A 25319-nucleotide genomic window follows, 5' to 3' on the forward strand; every position below is an offset into this window, starting at 1 on the left:
ACTACTTAGTCATATATAAGCATACCTTGCATTCAGGAAAGATAGTCAGTGAGTCCTACTCTTGTCTCCTACCATCAGGTAGATAAGCAATCAATCAATAATGACTCGTATATCTGCATCCAGATTCTTCAGATGGCTCGAAGTGCCCGTCGATGAAAGACACACTTTGAGTGTCCTTAAGAACCCAGATCTGTTACCCATCCCAGTGAAACATCAGACATGGGGGTTTTGGTCCAATTTCAGTTACTGGTCAGTCATGTCCTTCAGTGTCGGAACGTGGGTTAGTGCCTCTTCTGCCTTAAGTGTTGGGCTAAGTTATCCCGAAACCATTGGAACATTCATCGTTGGTGATGTCCTTACCATCTTCTTTACGCTAGCTAATTCTTACCCCGGGTATGATTGGAAAGTCGGTTACACATTAACTCAAAGATTCGTCTTTGGTATATATGGTTCAGGGTTCGGGATCCTCATCCGTATCCTTATGAGTATCGTCAATTACGCTTCCAATGCATGGTTGGGTGGGCTTTGTATCAACATGATCTTAGATTCATGGTCTCATCACTATTTGAACCTACCTAATACATTAACTCATAAAGTCGCCATGACCACCAAGGAATTGATCGGTTTCATCATCTTCCATGTCATCACCATGTTCTGCTACCTTTGGAAACCATACCATATCAACTACATCATGATCATCTCATGTTTCGCCACTTGTTTCTCCATGATGGGTATGATCATCTACTTAACTAAGGAAAACCATGGTGTTGGTAACTTTTTCACATCCACCCACGGAACTGCAAAGGGTTCAGATAAAGCTTGGGCTTGGGTCTATATGGTCTCGTATTGGTTTGGATCCGTGTCACCTTCCAGTGTCAATCATCCAGATTATTCGAGATTCGGTACTAATGAAACAGCCATTTGGTTGGGAACCATCATTGCCCTATTGGTCCCCACCACTTTAATTCCCGTCTTTGGTGTCATTGGGGCCTCTACAACAGAACAATTATATGGCACACAACTATGGCAACCCATGGAAATCTGTGATCAATGGCTAAGAAATAACTACAGTGCCGGTGCAAGAGCCGCTACATTTTTCTGTGGTCTTTCCTTCACATTATCTCAAATATCTTATACAATTTCTAGTTCAGGTTTCGCCAGCGGTATGGATTTGGCTGGTGTGTTACCTAAATACATCGATATCAAGAGAGGTGCCATCTTTTGTGCATTGGTCTCCGTGGCATTACAACCATGGAATTTCTATAACTCTTCATCCACTTTCTTAACAGTCATGAGTTCCTTCGGTATTGTCATGACACCAATCATTGCCGTCATGATCGCTGATAACTTCTTGATAAGAAAGAGGAAGTACTCTATATCACAGGGGTTTGTTGGTAAAGGTAGTGAATATTACTTCAATAAAGGTTTCAATTGGAGAGCATTTGTCGCTTGGGTTTGTGGTATGACCCCCGGGTTACCTGGTATTGCCTGGCAAGTTAACAATAATTACTTCCATAATAAGGGAATTATTAATTTCTTCTACGGTGATTCCTTTTTCTCCTTTGTCATATCTTTTTTCCTTTATTGGTTCCTTTGCGTCGTCTTCCCCTTCGAGATTAATATCTTAAATGATGAGAAGGATTACTATGGTGCATTCACTGAAGAAGTCGCTAGAAAGAAGGGTATGGTTCCATATTGTGAGATCACTGAGGAGGAATTGGAACAATTTAGAATGGATAAGGTTGATGTCACTTACGTGACCAAGAATGGATCGTCGGACTCTTCAGATGAGGAATTTAAAGAAGGTGCAGGACATCAAGAAGTTTTCTCAAAGGCATCCACGGATCATACTACTCAATTCGAAATAGTGGAACAACCAAAGACTGATAAGACGGAAAGTGAAGTGGATGAAGGTTCCATACACGAAAGAATATCAGTGGAAACAACTAAGCAAACAAATTAATATACATTCCTGCACAAAAAAAAATCACTCTATAGAATATACATAATCTAATATACTAATAATGAAAATCTATCTTTATTATTCCTGTCACCTTTGTTTCGAATAATTGATTCTTTAAATCCACACGCGCCTTACAAAATTTGTAAAGTTAACTTAAACCATCATTCCATTGAATTGATCAAACTAAAGTTACTTTCTTAACGTTGGCAAACAAGAGAGTAGAATGACTACAGAACTATACCCAGATGATTATTTTGGTGGCCAAGACAAATTTGACCCCATAATAGACCACACGAACGAACGTCGTTGGCTTATTAACGAAATCATCAAACCGGAACTCCCAAACATCATAGACAACGTAGAAAAATGTCTCGATATGCTACATAGTGATCAGATATTCAAGATGCCCATTAGTAATGGTACTAATGGGGTGGATTCCTCACAATCAAACGATTTGCCCTCCATTAAGGGTGTCATCACGAGACAAGGTGGATACGTATTGGATTTCCAGGCAGTAGTACGATTTAAGGAGTTCAAGAAGGGGAGACCCACGTTATATCGAATGAACACGGGCAGGAAGTACCCTTTGTTACAGTTGGAATCCATCATTGATAACCTGACTGAATTATTGAAAATGTTGGAGGATTTAGAGTTAGTGGAAGATGTTCAAGAATTTGCAGATACATTTGGTATTGTACTAAAATTATTGACTGCCTCCACTCAATTGTTACAGAACCCGCCACAAGAATTGATTTTCCCCTATAATAATAATTATATTATGAAGCAAATGTTTCAAGATTGTCAGAATATTTGCGAGTCCACTCATCATGAAATATCACTAGAATTGGTGCTGTTTAAGAATGAGATAAGTATAGACTTCAGGAATTTGGCCAAAGTAACCAAGAAACCTTGGAGTGAAATCGATCCAACTACAGGTAAATCGATAACGGATAAAATTAAAGATCAATTGAAAACTGACAGGGATAAGAGCACTACGGAAATTCTCACAGAGAATGGGGTACATATTGAGCAACCAAGTTTATTGAATAATATTATGATGTCTACATTCAACACAGAGGCAACAACGCTTGCGGAAGCTCAGAGGTTTTTAAGCAGATGTGTAACTTTTGATAATAAAGTTGTGACAGAGTTAGAAAAATTAGCCATTACAACTAGTGATCCCTCTCTGATCAGTATAACTTCCAAATTGGCAGCTTTGGATGGTACCATTAGTAATCACTACATCAATCTTACCGTGGAAGAGTGTATAATAAATAACTGATCAGCAGTCTTCTTTTAACAATAATGCATAATGAAGATGGTTTGACGACTTCTTGAAAAAAAACGTCATTTTGTGGTAATTATCATCATAATGAGTAGAAATAGTTGATTTGGTTCCTTATTATGAACAAAGGGATCCTATACCATCTTTTTTGACTAAGATAAATCGTTATTTTCGGTTCCCGCCTGATGTAGCTATCAATTCTAAATTATACATTACACTGTTATTCCTTAACTTACCCTTTTTTGAGGCTTGATTTAATAGTGTATTGAAAACGACCTATTGGAGAAGTGATTCGAACAGTTAATTTTTTCATGATTTTTTTATCCTCAAAAGTTTTGCATTACGTTTCCCTTTCGTTTAAATAAATTCTAATAGAAAAAAGATTGTGGAGATTATAGCAACATACATGTAGTTGTCGTTTTTGTTGTTTTGATAGCCAGGTTTTGTGGTGTATGTATGTCAAAATAGTCTTTTTTGGTTTATATCATTAACATTCAATTAATATCGGAAAAAGCATTCTCATCTTTCATCAAAACTGTTAAATACTGAGATAATTTAAATAACACATCATACAATTATTATGAGATTACCATAGCTCTGACAGTTAGAGAGGTAGCAGAAATACTGCACGATTATAATCGATTACAGTATACTTGGCGGTTGTGTCTATTATTTCAGAGTATGGTTCAGTTCCAATTTTGTTCAGGTCCATAATATTCCAAGAAAGCCTGCTTCCTATTCTTCTGTTCCCTAATATTCCTTGATCTAAAACGTGATTCTTTCTCGATGGGACCTTAAATGGTACCTTGTTCTTATGTAGCATGAAACTAGATACTTTCTCCGTGGAACCACTCATCTTGATAACTTGAATTGGATACCCATCTTGAAAAATTCAAACTCAGAGTTCATAATAGTAAAATACTTCTCCTACTATTATTTGCGGCTTCATTTTTTCTGTCAGACATAAAACTCTTGTTGTGCAATGAATGAATTTTTCGATTGTTTTAAATTCCAGATCGAATAGGTAAAACACACTGCCAAGCAATCAAGAGTATTCAAACCAGTTTACCACCCTTCATTCCACTTATAGAACTGACTAAACATTCCTGCCATTGCAATGGATATTACAAGGAAGGGTAGCACACAAGCATTGACTAATAACCTTAAGAAGAAGAAGGGGCATACGCGATCTAGAGACGTGAAGGAAATACCGTCTAAACGTGCCCATCTGATGTTCCCAAGAAGAAAATATGTGAAAGTGGTCGTTCTGAGATCTTTGAATGGGACATTTGATTCTAAATATTTGATTGTGCCCTTTAAACCTGACGGGTTGAAGTTTGGTAGACCCGTTGCCAATAACAATAGCAGTGCCAACAATAACAACAATAACAATAATGGTAGCAGTGGAGGTAATGGTAAAAATAATGAGAACATTCAACAGCAACAACAGCAGACAGTGCAAGTGAGGCAGGATAATGGATATTTTGATTCAAGGGTGTTGTCAAGAAATCATGCATTATTAAGTTGTAACCCCAAAAACGGTGCCATATACATCAAAGACTTGAAATCAAGTAATGGGACCTTTGTTAACGGAGACAGAATAGATCAAAGAGATAAAGAATTGAATGTCGGAGACGTTTTAGATCTAGGTACTGATATTGACACCAAATTCGAGCATAGAAAAATTAGTGCGTTTGTTGAAGATATACATGTCCTACCTCTGATTCCAACGTGTCCTGAGGTGGATCCCAGAGAAGATATATCCTTTGTCGAAGATGTTGATTTGTCGCTTATACAGAGAGCTGCATTTGAAACAAGTTTGTTTGGTGATACCGACAATATTGAGCTTGAAGAGACTATTTTTGGCACTGACACAGAAGTACTTAGTGGTATATTTATCAATAATTCAATTGGTACAAGCTCCAATTTAACAAATACTATTAAATCTATTGCATCCGATATCTCTCTGAGGAAATATGATTATACGAAATTAAGAGGCATTGAGTCGTTTCTTGTCAATTATACCGCATCATTGGACTATTCCAACAAACTTATATTAGAAAAGAATGATCATCAATTAATGCAACTACAGAATGATCTTCGGAAAAAACTTTCAGAAGAACAAGATGTCCTAATGGCGGAACATCAACAACGAATTAATGAAATTGAAAGTGCAAAGGCAGAATTGAAACGCTCCATTAAGCGTGATGAAAAGCGATCTAAAGATGAAATCAGTGGTATAGAAATGGAACTAGAAGATCTAAAAACAAGATTAGAAGTGGAAACATTTAAAAATGCTCAATTAACTAAAGAAAATAAATCTCTTGAAGATGCAGAGCGTCTTCAAGAGGAGGAAATGTCGAAACTAAAGAGAACAGATAACATTGATAAAGAGGTCAAAAAATCAAGGTCACATCTAATATTGTTTACTCTTGGTGCCGTTTCCCTTGGAATACTTGCATTTACCCTTAGATATATATTTAGATCATATAAATGAGGACCAAAGTCATAATGAATAGATAATATTTTATTTACAGGAAATTACTATTGATCCAGATTAATATCATCTGCTTGCATTCTCTCTACCCTTTTCACACCCAGAAGCTTGGCTAATTCTTTCACAAACGTTATTGCTACATCTTCCACAGTTATATTCGCATCCGGGACTTGATCTTTTATTGAAGTTGCCTTTGCATTTGATAAACCGCACATTTCAAACGAATTTAAATAAGAGAGGTCTGGATTGACATTAATGGCAACTCCATGTGTAGTAATTGACCTCCTAACATGGATTCCAAGACTGGCTATCTTGCCCCCTGTTTTTGTCCAAACACCTGTGTTCTCTGTTCGCATGGTTTTCAAATGTAGTTTCTCCTCCCCAATTGGGATATTTTCCAAAGTGTTTATAGTGGCCTGTTCAATATCAGATACTAGACATTTCGCTGGATAATCATGGAAGGATTTTAAGTCCATTATAATGTAGGCTACCATCTGTCCCGGCCCATGAAAAGTAATTTGACCACCTCTTTCCACTTGCACAAATTTAGGTTTGGGATTCTTCTTCTGTTCCAAAGGAACAAACTCTTCAAATGCTGCCATCTGTTCTTTTGTTATCACCTTCTTAACTCTCTTACCACCAGTATATGTCGGTTCAAACTCGAATGTTAAGACAATCGGATTCGGTTTCATTGCAAGAATATTGTCAATAATTTTCTTTTCATTCTCATTGATAGTAGCATTCACATGTTCCTTTTGCAAGTCAGTCAACTTTTTTTGAATCTTGGAGTGTATATCCTTCATATCCAATTGTACCCTTGCCAATTTTTCCTGTATTCTGAGACCTTTCTCAAAGGGTATGCGGTTCTTAAATTGCAAATGTCTAATTGTTTTGGCAGATTCATCTATTGGGTATGTAGAATAAGCTTTAGGTATTGGGATATATGATAATGAGGGTAGTGTCGAGGTTTTTATCAATGAAGAGCTTCTTGCTGTTATCCGCGATACTAACATTGCACCAATCCTAGTTAATTCAATTTGACCAGCAGTACGCAAGGTTTAGACAGATAGCACACTCAGAAGCACACCAGCATGTAACAGTCAAAGAATTTGGAGGTATTGAAGCTCCATTGCAACTTTAATGGTGAAATAAATTGGCGATATAAAATAGTCCGTGTATACGTCAATGAACGAAAATTAAGCAGTTTATAACCCATAAAGCAACAATCGCAATACGGACAGAAACAAGCATGCCCTCCAATAACGTGACGTTCTGTGTCTCCCAGGACCTAGAACTCCCCCTCCGAATAAAGATCAAGTCATTAGAAGGACAGAAACCCCTATTGAAACCATCTCAAAAATTGCAGAACCCAAAATTAACCCAATTAGGTTCAAATGTGTTCACAAACAGTAATTTCATAGTCTCTGTGCAAGTCTTTGATGAAGAACGTAATAGGAATCTTACTATTCCTGTCTGGACGCCGTATGTTTCTTTCAAACACTCGAGGAAATGGGATCATTGGCTTTCTTTACCGATTCATATAAAACAATTGAACATGTCTAATAGACTTCGAATTACATTATGGGAGTACGATGGATCCAAAAGAGTTCCTTTCTATACGCTAGAGACATCAATTTTTAATCTGAAAGATTGCTCTTTGAAGAGAGGTCAGGAGTCATTAAAGTTTCGTTATGATGTTCCCAATGGGGTGGAGACGATAAGTGATGATACAATTCAAAACTCTTTGAATAAATACTACCAGGGAGAAATTAAAAAAGTGGATTGGCTGGATAATATTACGCTACCTAAATTGCAAAAACAGCAAGAGGGTAGGAATTGGCCAACAGGAACGTTTGTACTTAATATTGAATTCCCTATCCCTGAACTCCCTGTAGTCTATACTGAAAGTTTGAATCAGGATACACAACAGAATTTTCCAACTTTACATAATTATGAAGTGACAAACGAGATGGTTGATTATACTAAGAATGATTCACGATTAAAGATTTCCTTAGGTTCGAAACTCCATTCTACTTTGAAGATATATGATCCAGATCAATATAATGCAGATCCAATAGAGGAAAAATATCGAAGATTAGAGAGAGCTGCTAAGCATTCTAATGTGGATAAACAAGTGAAACCGAACTCAAAGAAGAGAGATTATTTGAATAAAATAATCAATTATCCACCTGGAACAAAATTGACTGCCCATGAGAAAGGTTCCATTTGGAAATATAGGTATTATTTAATGAATAATAAGAAAGCCTTAACAAAACTGCTGCGAAGTACAAATCTTGCTGAAGAATCGGAGCGTTCAGAAGTGTTGGATTTAATGGATCAATGGGCGGAGATTGACATTGACGATGCTATTGAATTGTTAGGCTCCACCTTCAAAAATCTTTCAGTGAGATCATATGCAGTAAATAGACTGAAGAAAGCTTCAGATACTGAGTTAGAACTATATCTCCTTCAATTGGTGCAGGCAGTTTGTTTTGAGAATATTTCCACGTTCTCTGATAAGACGAACAGTGAATTTACCATTGTTGACATGAATGGAACACAACATTTAGGAAAATCTCAAAACGTTATGCCAAAAACCACTGAATTGAATTCTTCTCTCTTAACCCTTGGTAAATCGATCAATAATTTAAACCTAGATGAGATGCCCATCGTTATCTCACCTTTAGCTGAATTCCTTATTAGAAGAGCTCTAAAGAATTCTAGATTGGGTAATTTCTTTTATTGGTATTTAAAGGCAGAATCACAAGATAATCCGTATCTAGGTCAAATATTGGCGTCGTTTAAAAGTAGACTCTTACCAGAGCATAAAAGTATTTTGGATGATCAAATTTTACTGATAGATAGTTTGAATTCTATTTGTGAGGATGTCAAAAATTTAAAAGATACCACGGGAAAGAAGTTGGAGCTATTGACCCACTTATTGACAACAAGAGTACGTCATTTGCTGAGAGTGAGACCTGTGTCCTTACCATTGGACCCCGATATCCGTTTAATGGATGTTATTCCTGAAAGCTCGAAAGTGTTTAAGAGTTCGCTATCTCCATTGAAGATAACTTTCAAGACTGAAGGTGGTTCCCTTTACCCAATAATGTATAAGGTTGGTGATGATCTACGACAAGATCAACTAGTGGTACAAATTATTACATTAATGAACGAGTTACTCAAGAATGAGAATGTTGATCTGAAACTAATGCCATATAAAATATTGGCCACAGGGCCGCAAGAAGGTGCCATTCAATTCATCCCCAATGAGACGATGGCAGCAATCTTAGGTAAATTCCATGGCATCTTACCCTTCTTTAAAGTACAATACCCCGATGAAAATGAGGAGTCTGGTGTTCAAGCCTGGGTGATGGATAATTTTGTGAAATCCTGTGCTGGTTATTGTGTGATAACATACATTTTAGGTGTCGGAGATCGACATCTAGATAATCTATTAATTACTCCTGATGGTCATTTTTTCCACGTAGATTTTGGTTACATCTTGGGGCAAGATCCCAAACCATTCCCCCCATTGATGAAACTACCACCTCAAATAATCGAGGCATTCGGTGGGGCCGAATCATCAAACTACAATAAATTTAGAAGTTACTGCTTCGTAGCATATTCCATACTGAGACGCAATGCTGGGCTGATATTGAATCTGTTTGAATTGATGAAAATGTCCAATATTCCAGACATTAGAATTGATCCCAATGGTGCTATCTTGAAAGTGCAGGAAAGGTTTAATTTGGATATGTCTGAAGAACAGGCGACGATTCACTTTCAAACTTTGATCAACGATAGTTTGAACGCAGTATTACCGATATTTATCGATCATTTGCATAATCTCGCCCAGTATTGGAGGGCCTGAACCCACTTAGTCTAGCGTTTACATAAAAGACACTTTTTAGTTAACCTTAATATTATTCCAGTCATAAATTACGTAATCAAAGATTGTAGATGCCGCATTAAATCAATAAAGAACATCTTCTTATTGCCCCTGTTTTACTCGAAGAACTACAGGAAGACAAATAAAGACACCAAGATTACTTTTGTAAGCCAGTTGATAGTTGGGTAGAAATAGTGGAATGATGGAACATTTCCGGAATATAAATCTGTACCTACAGAAGGCGAATGCTGAGCTGAGCTTCGGTGATGATGATTCGCATGATTTCAGGAAACCTACAGCAATGGTGGTAACAACACAACTTACCATTGCTACGTTACTCGGACTATTTGCGTTGTTATCATTTTCTATACTTCTTAAGAAGATGCCAAAGTTATATGCCAGTAGAAAATATAAAGACGGTGGAAGTCTTGGGTTGCCATCGTGGAATGAAAACCTGCTGTTTGGCTGGTTAACTAAATTATATGAGATCAATGATAAGCAGGTATTAGAGTATGCTGGGCTGGATGCGTTTGTGTTCTTAGGATTTTTCAAGATGTGTATTAAGCTATTGGCCTCGTACTGCTTTTTCTCCATCTGCATAATCTCGCCGATTCGATATCATTTTACAGGGGAATATGATGATGGATCTGATAATAATAAATTTGGACTCATGAAAAGGTACCTCAAAGTTAGTCAGGATATGCCAATTGAGGCACCAGAGAGGGCTAATTTATATTTGTGGATGTATGTGATATTTACATACTTTTTCACTTTCCTTGCAATTCATATGCTATTAACTCAAACTAAATTGACTGTGAGTACTAGACAGTCATATCTAGGAAGGCAAAACACTATAACAGATAGAACTATTAGATTGTCAGGGATCCCTATTGAGCTACGTGACATGCAAGCTCTGAAAAATAGAATTGAACAATTGAAGATCGGGACGGTCTCTTCAATTACCATTTGTAGGGAGTGGGGTCCCTTAAATAATTTATTCCATTACAGAGAAAAGGTTTTAAAATTGTTAGAATTGAAATATTCAGAATGCCCACCTCACTTACGCTCTCGTGAATCGTACCCTGAAACCTATCACTTGGGGAGAGATGATGAAACACCGACCACCCTCCCAGATGTTAGTAATGCTGAACCTGGTGACGAAGAAGATAATACTTTGTATGCAGAGGTAAGTTTGAAAGAGAGACCAACCATGAAGGTGGGGTTGTTTGGATTGTTTGGAGAGAAGATCGACGCCATTGATCATTTGGAAAGTCAATTAAAGTTCATAGATCAGGAGATAAACGATGCAAGAAAAAAGCATTATTCAGCAACCCCAACGGCATTCGTTACCATGGACTCCGTGGCGAATGCACAAATGGCAGCACAAGCTGTTTTAGATCCTCGTGTTCACTATTTTATTACCAGATTGGCACCTGCTCCTCATGACATAAAGTGGGATAATGTTTGTTTGTCAAGAAAGGATAGATTGACCAAGATCTACTCTGTAACTGTATTTATTGGTCTATCCAGTATATTTTTGATTATTCCTGTCTCCTATTTAGCTACCTTATTGAACTTGAAGTCTATTTCTAGGTTTTGGCCAAGTTTGGGTAAGATTTTAAAGGAACATCGTTGGGCAGAGAATCTTGTAACAGGATTATTACCAACATATATTTTCACACTGTTAAACGTTGGAATTCCATATTTCTACGAATATCTAACGTCTCTACAAGGGTTGGTATCTTATAGTGAAGAGGAAATTTCATTAGTCTCCAAGAACTTTTTTTATATTTTCGTCAACTTGTTCCTGGTCTTTACATTGGCAGGGACTGCTTCTAACTATTGGGGTTATTTAAGTGATACTACGAAAATTGCATATCAATTGGCTACATCCGTGAAAGAATTTTCATTATTTTATGTGGATTTGATTATATTACAAGGTATAGGTATGTTTCCCTTCAAATTGTTATTGGCTGGTAGTCTAATTGGATTCCCCTTAGTGAAGATTCAAGCTAAGACCCCAAGACAAAGGAAGGAACTTTATAACCCACCAATTTTCAATTTTGGATTACAATTACCTCAACCAATATTGATACTGATCATCACTTTGTTATACAGTGTAATGAGTACTAGAATTCTTGTATCAGGATTGGCCTATTTTATAATTGGATTTTATGTTTACAAGTATCAACTAATTTATGCTACGGATCATCTACCTCATTCCACGGGGAAAGTGTGGCCGTTGATATTTAGGAGAGTCATATTAGGAATTTTATTATTCCAATTAACGATGACAGGTACTCTTGCAGGGTTCGATGGTGGATGGATTTTATCATCATGGTTGTTCCCTCTGCCATTTATTACTTTGAGTTATTGGTGGGATTTTGAAAAGAATTACCTACCATTGTCGCATTATATTGCGTTAAGTTCTATTCGTGAACATGAGAGAGATAATTCATTGGTTTGCTCCCCGGTGGAAACTGAATCTTATGAATATCCTTATTTGGTGGATGGACTTGAGTCTCCTCAAATGAGCTAAACTTAAAAGGTACGAAATGGAAGGAATATGCAAGTGTTGTAATTAATTAAGTTAAATAATACATATCTTATAGAAAGAAATATTTTTTCAAAGAGTTAAGCCAGTATAATTCCATTACTACTTCAGAATACAAATAAGTCGTAAAGTAATCAAAGTCATTGGTAGCTAGACAGGTTAGGAAGATCAAAATGGGAGTTGCTAAAACGAATCGACACAATGATACAAATAAGAGGATACCAAGTATCTTCCAATATGGTAATCGTGTTACTATTCTTAATGCCTCGACAATATAAATATTGGCAATCCATTTGATTATACTCATTGATAATATGGTATCATAAGGCCAAATTAGCATTAATATTGGGAATATCTTAGCGCAATATGATATTAAAATGGTGTACGATATGATATGTTTGGCAAAGTTTATATTTTGACCCCACTTTATCCATGATATAATACAGAATTGTGTCAAATAATGGAATATGGATATATCAATCAAACAATATAGAGCAAAATAAAGATATTGGTATTGAACCTCGCATAAAAGCACTTTCCCTGTCAATAATGATCGGGACCAAGGCTTTTTTTGTTCTTCAGTAACCCACATTAAATAAATTTCAAAGGTAAGTAACAGGATCCATAACCTATTTAGCTGGTCAAATTTTAAAATCCAATTTCTCACGTTTGTGGTCAATACAGATAGGCTAGTGATAGGTTTCCATTGATCATATTTCAACAATGTCTCTTCCAGTGAATTGTAGACGAGATGTCTATAAGCATCATGTTTCAATAATAAAAGATCAATGAAGAGCAGTACATTATCTATTTCCACATATCTATCCACTACATTATGGCAGTTCTTGCAATCGGTCAACTGGATGTGATGATTGGAATACACCGTGTATAAAGAGTCCGTCGGATGGCAACATTCAATGCAAATCATAACGCAGAATTAGCTTTGGTGATATATGCTGTCACTGTTGCTGTCTTCGTGGTTCTACCATTTTAACATCTCGAACTACGGGCTTGGAAAATTCCTTAAGCGATGCCCAAATTTCAAATATTTGCTTCACTTGAACGATTTAACACCTCCACGAACTAAAACCACATACCCATAAACTATCCAATCAGCATGTCTAGAGTAGGTGTATTAGTCCTTGGCCCAGCTGGTGCCGGTAAGAGTACGTTTTGTAACTCTATCATTTCCCATATGCAAACTATTGGCCGTAGAGCCCATATCGTGAATTTGGATCCTGCTGCTGAACCTAATCAATATGAATTCACTATCGACATTAGAGATTTGATCTCGCTAGATGATGTCATGGAAGAACTAGAGTTGGGACCCAACGGGGCTTTAATCTACTGTTTTGAATATCTCTTAAAGAATATGGATTGGTTAGATGAAGAAATTGGCGACTACAATGATGAATATTTAATCTTCGATTGTCCGGGACAGATTGAACTGTACACACACATCCCAGTACTACCCAACATTGTTCGTCATCTACAAGGACAATTAAACTTTAGTTTATGTGCAACATACCTTTTAGAGGCACCCTTCGTGATAGATACGTCAAAGTTCTTTAGTGGTGCTCTATCGGCAATGTCTGCAATGATCCTATTGGAATTGCCACATATAAATGTGTTAAGTAAATTGGATTTGATCAAAGGAGAATACAACAGAAAGAAACTGAAAAGATTCTTAAATCCTGATTCGAACCTGTTAGGTAATGAGATTGATGCCGAGATGAACCCTAAATTCCATCGCTTAAATCAATGTATTGCCAATCTAGTTGATGATTTTGGTATGGTTCAATTTCTACCCTTAGAGGCAAGAAACCCAGAGAGTGTAGCCACTATTTTATCTTATATTGACGATGTGACGCAATGGGCGGAAGCGCAAGAACAAAAGGAGCCCAACGATCAAATAGACGTAGAGGAGATGTAGAAAGGGTTGCCGACGTTAAATAGAGTAAAATAGAACAGTCATAATAGTCATAATCATAATCATTTGTATCTTTAACTGCTAACATATAATAAAAATTGCAGTCGTATTCAGCGACAGATTTTTTTAAGCCGGAGAGATAAAATTTCTTTAAGATTGAAAAGTTTATATATGAAGGATCCTGATATTAAAATATTAAAGGCCCATAAAACTAAAGAAAGTGGCACATATAATTACATTGAAAGAATGGTAACTATTACTGAAGTGAACAACGACTCAAACTCAAATTCTGCCTCCGCTTCCAGCGGTTCTGCCGCTCGTACAGCAGCTCATACACATATTAAAGGTCTGGGACTTGACGAGACAGGTGTGGCCAAGAATGTGGAAGGAGGGTTCGTAGGACAAATTGAAGCCCGTGAAGCATGTGGTGTTATTGTGGACTTAATTAAAGCCAAAAAGATGTCAGGAAGAGCTATTCTTTTAGCCGGTGGTCCATCTACTGGTAAAACGGCACTTGCCTTAGCAATCTCTCAGGAATTGGGACCTAAAGTTCCATTCTGTCCACTAGTTGGGAGTGAATTATATTCCGTTGAAGTCAAGAAGACAGAAGCATTGATGGAAAATTTCAGAAGGGCAATTGGGTTAAGAATTAAAGAAACAAAGGAAGTCTATGAAGGTGAAGTTACAGAATTGACTCCAGAAGATGCAGAAAATCCATTAGGTGGGTATGGGAAGACTATTTCCCATGTTGTAGTAGGGTTAAAGTCTGCTAAGGGTAGTAAAACCTTAAGATTAGATCCTTCCATTTATGAAAGTATTCAAAAGGAGAAGGTTAACGTGGGAGATGTTATCTATATTGAGGCCAACACAGGTGCAGTAAAAAGAGTTGGTAGATCAGATGCCTATGCTACAGAATTTGATTTAGAAACGGAAGAATATGTTCCATTACCAAAGGGAGAAGTTCATAAGAAAAAGGAAATCGTCCAAGATGTTACTTTACATGATCTAGATATCGCCAATTCAAGACCTCAAGGTGGCCAAGACGTAGTCTCCATGATGGGTCAATTACTAAAACCAAAGAAGACTGAGATAACTGAAAAGCTAAGACAAGAAGTGAATAAAGTGGTGGCAAAATATATTGATCAAGGTGTAGCAGAATTAGTTCCAGGTGTTTTATTCATTGACGAAGTTAACATGTTGGACATTGAAATATTTACATATTTGAATAGAGCCCTTGAGTCAAATATTGCTCCAGTGGTAGTCTTAGCATCAAATAGAGGTATGACAACAGTACGTGGTACTGAGGATGTTGTATCTCCACATGGTGTTCCACCTGATTTGATTGACAGATTATTGATTGTGCGTACTTTACCATACAATAAGGAGGAGATTCGTAGCATTATTGAAAGAAGAGCTAAAGTGGAAAACTTGGACGTGGTACCAGAATCATTAGATCTGTTGGCAACTTTAGGGACAGAAACTTCATTACGTTATGTTTTACAGCTTCTATCACCTGCAGGAATATTAGCCGATACTGCTGGACGTAAAGAGATACTGGTTAGTGATATTGAAGAAGCAAAGTTCTTATTTTTGGATGCCAAGAGATCTACAAAAATACTGGAAACCACTGCAAACTATTTGTAATTGTTTTATAACAAGGAGTAGGTTATATTAGATATTATGTAGATAGACTGTAATTTCCCTAAAAGAATAACAAAATTTATATATATATATCTATAACAAATCCACATATAGTACTTTGGGTTCTAGCTCCCTCTAGTTTTGCCAATGAAGACAAAAGATTGGCGAATGGTGATTAGGCAGAGCCTAGTTCTGATATTTCCTTCAAAAATTCGTCTGGAGTAGTGATTGTGGTACTACCATACATAACCTTCTTTGGATTATGTAATTGAGAATGTGCCCATTCTTGAAGATTTTGGTATTCAAAATAATTACCACCACCAACGACAAATACTAAAGATTTATGGTATGATTGTCTTTTGGGTTTTTTTGTATGTGAACCTCTAGTAATACGTGGATCTATGTACAGATAACTATCTGTGGTCTCTAAATTTTTTTGTGAACTATTTAGAGGGTCCATAATGGCTTCGACAACATTTGTTATTGGAATAGTTTTCTTCTCAGGTAGTAGTTTCTTGATACCCGATATTAAACTACCGACACCACCTTGAAGACTTCCTTCGGTTAGCCCATATAATCCAGAAAGTGATAAGTTACCTGTTTTAGCAGATTTATTCCCATTGTTGTTACCATCTTCTAAAGATTTATTTTGTAAACTCATGTTGGATAATTGCATAAACTCTCTTAATTTATAAACATATTTCAATGCGCTGATGTCATATTCATTTGATGCAAAATATTTTTCCACATCTGAGATAAAGTCCTTTGATAAACCTTTTTCTGAAGTCAAGAATAGTACAATAAAGGATCTCATCTTGTCTTCTAGATTATTAGTCTTGTTATCATTTAATATTTCTAGGAATTGAGTTTTCAATTTAGATCCGTCCACGTTTTGTTCAATTTCGAAGAATTTGTCCAAATTTTTGGTTTCCAATTCTGATAGCAGAGATCCAAATATATTCATATGTGTATCAATAATATTCTTTCTGGCTGTCAATTCCGGCAATTTCTTGACTGCTTCTTGGATTTGCGTTGTATCATTTGCAGAATTTGGATCCAAATCAGTTAGGTTAGTGACGCCTGTTCTCTTAGTTATTTCTGCAGCTTCATTTTTGTAATCTGATAGGGCAATTTCCACATTTTCAGCAGCTTCAGGGAAAGGTAAATGAGAATTCTCATTCCAGAAGAAATCAGTTGGTTCGATATCAAATCTCTTTTCTGTTACTTCACCAGATTCATTTTTCACAGGGATAGTAATAGTATTTCTTGATAATTTAAATATATCAAAGACCATACATTGATAAATCCACGAGTGAGAAAACATACATGCGAAATCGATTTTTCTATCCAGAATAATCAGGACACTCCTTTCAAAAGAATCAGTATTAGTCAATGATGTCGAACTAGTGGAAGACTTGGTATTAATAACATAGTCACGTAGCTTTCTACCTAATTTCTCTGCTATCATTTCTGCAGGTCCCCCACTTGGTGCTCTAATGATGGGGATTGATTTTGTTGTCATTACGGAATTGAATAACCCATCGGCAATACTATCACATAAGGTATTAATTGATTCTTCTGAGGCAGATGGAGAGTTTAGTAATGCATATGAGTTGGGCAATTCTAAGGAAAACAATTCAGGTTCAGTTACAATAAAGTCTAAATATTGATCAAAAACCTGTTTGATCTTCTCCGACTTTCCTGTAATTGCCACTTGTTGTGCAAAGGCTTCTAATAACTCTCTGTCTAGAGTGGAAGTAAAATTAACGTAGAAATCGGAATATTTGTCATCTTTTAAGTCTTGAACAATAATATCGATATTTTCCTGCGATGGCGATACGAAATAAACGACTGGTACATCCGGTAATGGTGCTCTATCCTGTTTTATTAATGAATGTACTGTGACGCCAGCTTTCAACAAGTCATTGACACGTAAAATGGAGGAGACAATGGCCGTACTCTTCTTGTCCAATACCAATACTTTCCAAAGTAATTCTTGATCGTTAAACGTATCCTCCAGATTTGTGTCGGCCGTCTCTTTATTGAGGAATAACATCTTGAGGACAGCTTCTGTATATAATAATTGTAAAGGAGTATCGAGTTAGTAATGTATAATAGAGATGAAGAAGAAGGGATTTTCTTGTATGTACATACGTATTTGCATGTCTCTTAGACTAACATCTTGGCTAATTAATAAGTCATCAACCATGGTTGCTTTGTATTTCGCTGTTCTAGAATTCAATTTGTGTCTTTTAGAATGATGGCCAACAATAGAATTGAGTGGTTTGTTTGAAATACTGTCTTTATTTCCTCTCTTTGTATTCAGAAATGGATAAAGCAAGTTGTTCCAATTCTCGTTGTTGGCTTTTTCGTTGCGCGAGGCGTAATAAATAAGTTTGGTGACATTATTAGACGATCTTTTATAGATTAATATATGTACATTTTATATGTTGTTGGTTATGATGATGCTTGAGGTCCTTCTATCTCTCGTTCTATTGTGGTCCTGCCTCCTTCAAGGTGGATCTACCGGCTCTTAGTAACTCATCACATAATAAGAGGTTACTGGCAATACCAGCAGCACCACTTATAGCGTTTCTGATAACACGGTAGGAATCCCAGATCCCTTCAATGGTTGGATCACAGGTGTCACCGATATTTAGATCAACACCCACGTATCTACGTTCCTCAGAATCTGCAGCATCGTCTAGTTCATCCTCACACAATGCAAGAACGTCAAGAGCATCGTAACCAGAATTTTTTACTAAAGTCTTTGGAATGACCAATAGTGCTTCGGCAAATGCTTCCACACCTGTCTTAGTCTTACCCTTGGCACCTAATTTGGTCATATTACATTTCTTCAAGTGATTTGCGGCAGCAATAAAGTATGCACCTGCACCTGGGACAACATTTCTATCCTTTAACACGTTGGCCACAGCTCTAAGACCATCTCTAACGGCATCCTTTGTTTGACTTAACGCATAGTGGGTGGAACCCTTGATTAGGATAGTACATGATTTAGGATCTTTATTTTCGGTAACATAAGTAAATTTCTCTTCACCAATGGTTTCTTGATACACTAAACCTGAGTAACCTAATATAGATGGTGATAAATCATCTACGGAATTTTGGGCTTCACCTCCAGTAACCAATTGTAATCTTTCCATATTACGTCTCTTTGCTCTCCTTAGTGCTAAGATATTATGTTTAGCTAAAATATCTAATGACATTGGATCAATACCCTTTTGATTGACAATGACAAACCCATTGGTTGAATCCAGTCCGCAAACTTCGTTTTTCAAATCGATAATCTTCTTTAATTTTTCATCCACAAACTTTCTTTCGCTGGCAGCTAATTTGTCTCTTTGGTCAGCTGAACTGTAAAAGAACCCAGAGTTAACTTCGGTCTTTTCATATTCTAAGGAAACATTTAAGATTAATACATGTGCATTTTCCACTCTCGTTGGCATATCTGGATGTCTACCACCATGATCTAATACCAGACCTCTTACGAACTTAGTATCCTTAGGAGATAAATGTTGCATTTGCATAATTTCTATCATATGAAGATCCATCGCATTTTGGGCATTATTATGAGACACATTCAACACGGCATCGGTAACAATAGGACTTAGCACTTCAGTCAGTTCTGGATTCACTTTAGTGGATAATGAAGATCTAGCCACTTGTAATAAGAATTCTCTATCCACATCTCCTTCTCTGGCAATTTTAAAATCATCCAAGAAATTCAAAGATTCCTTTCTAGCAATTTCAAACCCATCAGTAATGATTCTGGGATGCACACCTTCTTGAATGAAACGATAAGCTTGTCTCAACAATTCACCGACCAGACAAACCACGGTGGTGGTCCCATCACCGGTGATTTCATCCTGTGCTGCAGCGGCACGAGCAATTAATACTGCAGTTGGTGATTGGATTTGCATTTCAGTAAGTAACACTTTCCCATCCTTAGTTAACTTAATATTCCCAGCACCATCAACAAGCATCTTTAGAGTCCCCTTTGGACCTAGATTAGTCTCAAGAACGGATTGAAGACCCTCTGCGGATGTGACGTTCACTTTCAAAGCGGCATCTCTTCTTAGAGATTCTGCCTTTGGATTCAACAATTGTAGTGACATGATTAAATGTGGGACTCTGCTGTGCTATATTCAAGACCTTCCTTCGTCACGAATCAAATATGTCTTTGCTCTCTACGTATAATTGTTCTTCTTCTTGTATGTTTTTAAGATTTTTCGCCACTCTGGAAATCCATCCCTATCGACGAATATTTTGTTCCAGAGAAAAATATAATACAATGTTAACTAGGTATTATATGGAAAATGGAGGTGGTAGTCTATTTGTTGTTTATATAAGTATATGCTGGATGTATCTTACAAGACACCAGTTTATTTAGTTCTACATCTTGGACCACCTGGGGACTTCTTATTTCTTGCAGATAAGATTTCCACACCAGTTTCCGTGATCAGCAGAGAGTGTTCGAATTGAGCACTTCTCTTCCCGTCTTGAGTAGTGGAAGTCCAATCATCAGGCCAAGTGACATCTTTCCAGGTACCCTCATTGATCATTGGTTCAATGGTAAACACCATACCTGGTTTCATGACACCGGCAGTTCTATTGTTGGCATAATGAGGCACATTTGGAGAACAATGGAAAAATTTACCCACACCGTGACCACAGTAAGTTCTCACTACGGAACACTTATTTTCAAGAGCATGTTTTTCAATATGGTCACCCAATTCTTGGAATGTAACACCTGGTTTACAATGTTTTATAGCCAATTTCAAACATTCTCTAGCAGTTTCTACTGTGTTGATAGCTTCCTTGGAGATGTTTTCACCAACGTAATATGTTTCATTTAAATCAGCATGCATTCCTTCGTAGTATAAAGAGACATCTAGATTAACAATGTCACCTTCTTTCAAGACAGTCTTATCTGGGATCCCATGACAAATGACTTCATTAATAGAGGTACACACAGATTTAGGGAAGTTATAATAATTTAGTGGAGATGGATAACAACCTCTCTTAATAGTTTCATTATGAACTATTTCATCTATTTCATCAGTGGTAATACCGGGTCTTACCGCAGCAGCAGCAATATCAAGAACTTCTCTCCCGTACATACATGCCTTTCTGATCTTCTTGATCTCATTCTTATTATAAATAGGAATCTTGTTCAATCTATCATTTCTCTGTTCTTCTATTGGTAACCCATTAGCAGCCCAGTCTGGCTTTGGGATATCTTCAGGAACATACCTCTTTGGAGTCAATGGATAATGTGGTCTCACGTCACCTCTATAGTTGAACTTAGGGAATGGATCGTATGAAGACTTTTCATCACCTTCTTCGCCTTCTTTGTAATGCAAGGCCTTGTGAGATTTATAATTTTCTTTGAAACATGTCTCATCACAAAAGATTGATACGATTCCAGCCTTCAAACAAATGGGACACTTCAGTTGAGAGGTGGTTTCCTTCCCACATTGGAGACCAGCACAGTATGTCTTTTCAATTGTAGCAGTTTCAGCGGTCATGGTTGCGATACTTTCGGAGTTGGATCTTGTATGTAAGAATGTGTCAAGTGTGAAATGTTTTGTTCCTTACTATTCTTTTTTTTTGTTGCAACATCAGCGTATAAAGTAATTTTCATATCGAAAATTTTTCATTTCCGAGCACAAAAGAATATAACGTTGGATCTGGCCTGATATGGACTGTCGATTGTAATAAAGAATCGAATTATCTCTGAATTTATAGGATTTGTTACTGAATGGACAACAGGAGGTTTGGATTAGGGAAAGTGTGTAAACTCAGCTAGTGATATCTATCACAAACTCCGAAAATAAGATATTCTTGACTTGACTGTATCAGTTCCATTGTATAGTTGTGTGATCTGGTTTCCTCTAATTACCTTACATTGTTAAGGCAGAAACATCGTTGATAGTAAGATCCTTTTTGGAAGGCCCTAATGTCGGGGAAAAAATCAGTTTATCATCTTAGGATTAAATTAAATCTATTTTCGTTCATTCCTTACCCTTCGTAATGAGCAAGATTATATATGCGTTATTCAGATGTGTCAAATAAGAAGAGACATGCATAAAAGTTGCTTAAGTTTGTAAATTATCAGGCCCAAAACTGTCAGGTAAAAGTTGATTCAAAGTCCGAATTTTAACTTTGGAACCATCTCCATTGAACATAACTATGGGAAACTCTGCATCAACAAATTCCCTAAGAGTTTGTCTACATATCCCACAAGGTGTAATACATTCATCAAGAGATTCACCTGATATGGCCAGGCAAACCCATTTATCAGTTTCATCCCCAGTCACTGCCTTTACTATGGCAGTCCTCTCTGCACAAATGGTGGCACCATAACTTGCGTTTTCAATGTTAGCACCCTTTATAAAGTCATTTGATTTGGTTAATAGACAGCATCCGACTTTGAAATGAGAATAGGGTGAGTAAGATAAGGAGCGGGCTTCTATTGCTTGCTGTCTCAGTTCGTTAAAAGTTTCTTCCTCAATTCCTATGGAAAGATGTGGTTCTTGTTCATTTAGATGCATGGTGAGTATGATATTTGTGTGTATTTTGTTCTTGTTGTTGTTGTCCTTTGTCTTGTCTTGGCTTGACATTTTCTTAAATTTCCAACACAAATAAATAAATGAATGGAAATGAAAATGGAAACAAAAGGTTATAGACAGGCATCGGAAACACAAGGAAGTGATGCCAAGGGATGAAGATACGAAGAAAGTCATCCCGTTATTCCGATTCTGTGAGGAGCAGTAAATTTGATTATGAAGAAGAATGCTCTCAGGAGCGGAGAGATAAGAATTGGTTCCATACTCTATTCCGATGGATAATTACCATCAACGGTGATCCTATAATAAATGAGACAAACAATGCAAGAAATTATAGATATCTTCCAACTACTACAAACTACATATTTTTCCTTGGTGGACGATTTAGACAAGTGAAGGATACTCAATATTTATCGTTGGGTGTTTTACTAATAATAATTATCCCCATGGTATTATTTTCAATTTTTGAAACAGGGAAACTATGGCATACAGAAAAGGGTTATAAATTGTTAGTGATTTGGTTTTATTACATTTGGGCCATCTGTCTTGGTTCATTCATAAAGACTGCTACGAGTGACCCCGGTGTATTACCACGTAATGTTCATCTGGGGTCTGTACAAAGAAATTTCCAAATCCCACAAGAATATTACAATCAAATTACTCTACCCACCTTCCACACAGACTGTAACATTGTTTTAAAATATTGTAAGACCTGCAGAATATGGAGACCACCAAGATCATCGCATTGTTCCATTTGTGAAACGTGCGTTCTCATGCATGATCATCATTGTGTTTGGGTAAATAATTGTGTAGGACAGAGAAATTACAGATACTTCCTCACTTTCTTAACAAGTTCCACGTTAACCTCTATATTCCTTATTGTCAACGCAGCCATAGACGTGGCAAGAACTCCGGATGTGACGGATACACCCGTGGCGGTGTTATTAATTGTCTATGGGTTTCTCACGATATGGTACCCGATGATTCTACTAATGTACCATGTGTTCATGACGGGGACGCAACAGACCACTCGAGAGTATTTGAAACAGATTGGGTTCAAGAACCCAGTGTTCCACAAGATCAAGCGCAGACCGGACAACCCGTTCGAACGAGGAGGCTTCTTCAAGAACATGGGGTCGCTAATGCTACAAGTCAGGGGCAATGCCCTTGTGAGTGCTCGACACAGAGACCATGCTGGCACAGACTGGACTCATATGGACCTGTCAACGTCCTTCCAGATGGTGAGTGGTCACCCGGAATCTAACGAAACCGCGGCTTAATCGGCTCTCTCTTTGTAACGTGCAAAACTCAGATCTCGCGAGAATATATAAATGCAGGGACTGAAATATTATGTTCTCAGCTATTGGTCATCACAAACACAACAAACAAAGCACTTCCAGATAATGAAGCTATTCCAAAATACATCGGATTTTGAGTACCCATGGGACCAGGTCTCGGCTGCCAACTGGAACAAATACCCAAATGAAGTCTCCACCCATGTCATCGCCGTGGATGTTCTACGCAGAGAATTACAAGATGATGGTAATAGGTTGGTCACGGAGAGATTGATCACTGTCAGACAAGGTGTTCCTCGTTGGATCATGTTGATGGTTGGCGGGGATAATACTAGTTATGTCAGAGAAGTGTCGACGGTGAATCTGCTGAAGAAAGAGTTGGTGTTAAAGAGTTGTAACTTAACCATGAGAAATATTTTAACCGTTTTTGAAACTGTCAGATATAGTCCACATCCTGATTTCCCTCAGGAAAAGACTTTGTTCGAACAAAGTGCCAGGATTACCGCCGGTGGTTCGTTATCATTTGGGAGAATATGTAGTAAGATGGAAGAATGGAGTGTGGATAGATTTTGTGAGAATGCTAAGAAGGGTAAGATTGGATTTGAATCTGTATTAAAGGAATTTCATGAAAGATACGTGAATGATTTAAGTAGCTCTATTGTGTCCAAAGTTAATGAAACTGTGGAAGATGTCAAATTAACTGCCGGTTCCCTATTTAAGGAAACTGAAAAGAAATGCTCCATCCTATCGGATTATTATGATTTATTTATGGATGCAATTAGAGATGAAACTCATGGTCATTCAAGTTCTTCGTAATTTGACATCAAAAAGAAAAAAATTAAACGTTCATGTGAATACACGATAATACTAATAATATATTCCTTCTAAACTTAATCGGTTGTAAATAAATCAATCCAATAAATTAATTAACTAATTAATTAATTATCTAATGAATAAAATATGATAAGATGATATGTATGCAAAAGAAGATTAAAACTTAAAATATAAAGAGGAAACTATATATTAATAATAACATTAACAAATAATTAAACTAATTAAATTAAGCGTTAGTCTTGAAGACGGAGTGACACTTACCACAGTAGTATCTGTCACCGTGGTTAGCCAAGAAGACACCAGCACCACAAGTGGCGTTGGAACATTCTCTTCTCAACTTGGTAACCTTACCTTCAGCATCGACCTTGTAGTAACCCAAGACAGCCAACTTGACCTTCTTGTGCTTGTGCTTGATCTTCTTTGGGGTAGTGTAAACCTTCTTCTTTCTCTTCTTACCACCACCTCTCAATCTTAGGACCAAGTGCAAAGTGGATTCCTTTTGGATGTTGTAGTCGGATAGAGTTCTACCGTCTTCCAATTGCTTACCAGCAAAGATTAATCTTTGTTGGTCAGGTGGAATACCTTCCTTGTCTTGGATCTTGGACTTGACATTGTCAATAGTATCAGAAGATTCAACTTCTAAGGTAATAGTCTTACCTGTTAAGGTCTTGACGAAAATTTGCATCCTGGCTTGTCGGCAATGTAGGATTAGTGCTTCTTTCTCACCAAGTTGGTTTCTTTACTTTGAAATTTAAATGCGCAAAGGTAACCAAGAGTTGAGATGAGAACTTCTTTATATTCCTGAAATTTCAAATGATAGGTTTATTGCATCTGTTTG

General features: G+C 37.0%; 16 protein-coding genes across 16 annotated transcripts; 9 read left to right on the plus strand and 7 right to left on the minus strand.

Annotated features, from left to right (window-relative positions):
• Positions 1-100: 100 nt before the first annotated feature.
• Positions 101-1963, plus strand: THI7 (thiamine transporter THI7; the record flags this gene model as incomplete). The annotated part of the gene is made up of 1 exon (XM_003675587.1): positions 101-1963. The coding sequence occupies one exon, from the start codon at positions 101-103 to the stop codon at positions 1961-1963; it is 1863 nt and encodes a 620-aa protein (XP_003675635.1).
• Positions 1964-2186: 223 nt separating this feature from the next.
• On the plus strand, positions 2187-3245 carry RAV2 (Rav2p; the record flags this gene model as incomplete). Its single annotated transcript, XM_003675588.1, has 1 exon — positions 2187-3245. One exon carries the CDS (start codon positions 2187-2189, stop codon positions 3243-3245), a length of 1059 nt encoding a protein of 352 aa, XP_003675636.1.
• A 1120-nt stretch (positions 3246-4365) lies between these two features.
• Positions 4366-5745, plus strand: FAR10 (Far10p; the record flags this gene model as incomplete). The annotated part of the gene is made up of 1 exon (XM_003675589.1): positions 4366-5745. One exon carries the CDS (start codon positions 4366-4368, stop codon positions 5743-5745), a length of 1380 nt encoding a protein of 459 aa, XP_003675637.1.
• A 47-nt stretch (positions 5746-5792) lies between these two features.
• On the minus strand, positions 5793-6758 carry LIP2 (lipoyl(octanoyl) transferase LIP2; the record flags this gene model as incomplete). Its single annotated transcript, XM_003675590.1, has 1 exon — positions 5793-6758. The coding sequence occupies one exon, from the start codon at positions 6756-6758 to the stop codon at positions 5793-5795; it is 966 nt and encodes a 321-aa protein (XP_003675638.1).
• A 236-nt stretch (positions 6759-6994) lies between these two features.
• VPS34 (phosphatidylinositol 3-kinase VPS34) lies at positions 6995-9619 on the plus strand (the record flags this gene model as incomplete). Its single annotated transcript, XM_003675591.1, has 1 exon — positions 6995-9619. The coding sequence occupies one exon, from the start codon at positions 6995-6997 to the stop codon at positions 9617-9619; it is 2625 nt and encodes an 874-aa protein (XP_003675639.1).
• A 217-nt stretch (positions 9620-9836) lies between these two features.
• On the plus strand, positions 9837-12176 carry CSC1 (Csc1p; the record flags this gene model as incomplete). The annotated part of the gene is made up of 1 exon (XM_003675592.1): positions 9837-12176. One exon carries the CDS (start codon positions 9837-9839, stop codon positions 12174-12176), a length of 2340 nt encoding a protein of 779 aa, XP_003675640.1.
• A 67-nt stretch (positions 12177-12243) lies between these two features.
• Positions 12244-13119, minus strand: ARV1 (sterol homeostasis protein ARV1; the record flags this gene model as incomplete). Its single annotated transcript, XM_003675593.1, has 1 exon — positions 12244-13119. The coding sequence occupies one exon, from the start codon at positions 13117-13119 to the stop codon at positions 12244-12246; it is 876 nt and encodes a 291-aa protein (XP_003675641.1).
• Positions 13120-13308: 189 nt separating this feature from the next.
• Positions 13309-14124, plus strand: GPN3 (putative signal sequence-binding GTPase GPN3; the record flags this gene model as incomplete). Its single annotated transcript, XM_003675594.1, has 1 exon — positions 13309-14124. The coding sequence occupies one exon, from the start codon at positions 13309-13311 to the stop codon at positions 14122-14124; it is 816 nt and encodes a 271-aa protein (XP_003675642.1).
• A 168-nt stretch (positions 14125-14292) lies between these two features.
• On the plus strand, positions 14293-15765 carry RVB1 (RuvB family ATP-dependent DNA helicase pontin; the record flags this gene model as incomplete). The annotated part of the gene is made up of 1 exon (XM_003675595.1): positions 14293-15765. One exon carries the CDS (start codon positions 14293-14295, stop codon positions 15763-15765), a length of 1473 nt encoding a protein of 490 aa, XP_003675643.1.
• A 172-nt stretch (positions 15766-15937) lies between these two features.
• Positions 15938-17818, minus strand: SLY1 (syntaxin-binding protein; the record flags this gene model as incomplete). The annotated part of the gene is made up of 1 exon (XM_003675596.1): positions 15938-17818. One exon carries the CDS (start codon positions 17816-17818, stop codon positions 15938-15940), a length of 1881 nt encoding a protein of 626 aa, XP_003675644.1.
• Positions 17819-18254: 436 nt separating this feature from the next.
• On the minus strand, positions 18255-19898 carry CCT6 (chaperonin-containing T-complex subunit CCT6; the record flags this gene model as incomplete). The annotated part of the gene is made up of 1 exon (XM_003675597.1): positions 18255-19898. One exon carries the CDS (start codon positions 19896-19898, stop codon positions 18255-18257), a length of 1644 nt encoding a protein of 547 aa, XP_003675645.1.
• Positions 19899-20165: 267 nt separating this feature from the next.
• On the minus strand, positions 20166-21311 carry MAP1 (methionine aminopeptidase MAP1; the record flags this gene model as incomplete). The annotated part of the gene is made up of 1 exon (XM_003675598.1): positions 20166-21311. The coding sequence occupies one exon, from the start codon at positions 21309-21311 to the stop codon at positions 20166-20168; it is 1146 nt and encodes a 381-aa protein (XP_003675646.1).
• A 570-nt stretch (positions 21312-21881) lies between these two features.
• On the minus strand, positions 21882-22337 carry CDD1 (cytidine deaminase; the record flags this gene model as incomplete). Its single annotated transcript, XM_003675599.1, has 1 exon — positions 21882-22337. The coding sequence occupies one exon, from the start codon at positions 22335-22337 to the stop codon at positions 21882-21884; it is 456 nt and encodes a 151-aa protein (XP_003675647.1).
• Positions 22338-22507: 170 nt separating this feature from the next.
• Positions 22508-23632, plus strand: ERF2 (palmitoyltransferase ERF2; the record flags this gene model as incomplete). The annotated part of the gene is made up of 1 exon (XM_003675600.1): positions 22508-23632. The coding sequence occupies one exon, from the start codon at positions 22508-22510 to the stop codon at positions 23630-23632; it is 1125 nt and encodes a 374-aa protein (XP_003675648.1).
• A 51-nt stretch (positions 23633-23683) lies between these two features.
• Positions 23684-24463, plus strand: UPS2 (Ups2p; the record flags this gene model as incomplete). Its single annotated transcript, XM_003675601.1, has 1 exon — positions 23684-24463. The coding sequence occupies one exon, from the start codon at positions 23684-23686 to the stop codon at positions 24461-24463; it is 780 nt and encodes a 259-aa protein (XP_003675649.1).
• Positions 24464-24707: 244 nt separating this feature from the next.
• On the minus strand, positions 24708-25166 carry RPS31 (ubiquitin-40S ribosomal protein eS31 RPS31 fusion protein; the record flags this gene model as incomplete). Its single annotated transcript, XM_003675602.1, has 1 exon — positions 24708-25166. The coding sequence occupies one exon, from the start codon at positions 25164-25166 to the stop codon at positions 24708-24710; it is 459 nt and encodes a 152-aa protein (XP_003675650.1).
• Positions 25167-25319: the final 153 nt, after the last annotated feature.

The sequence above is a fragment of the Naumovozyma castellii genome, chromosome 3, assembly GCF_000237345.1.
Source record: "Naumovozyma castellii chromosome 3, complete genome".
NCBI classification, from domain to species: Eukaryota; Fungi; Ascomycota; class Saccharomycetes; order Saccharomycetales; family Saccharomycetaceae; genus Naumovozyma; species Naumovozyma castellii.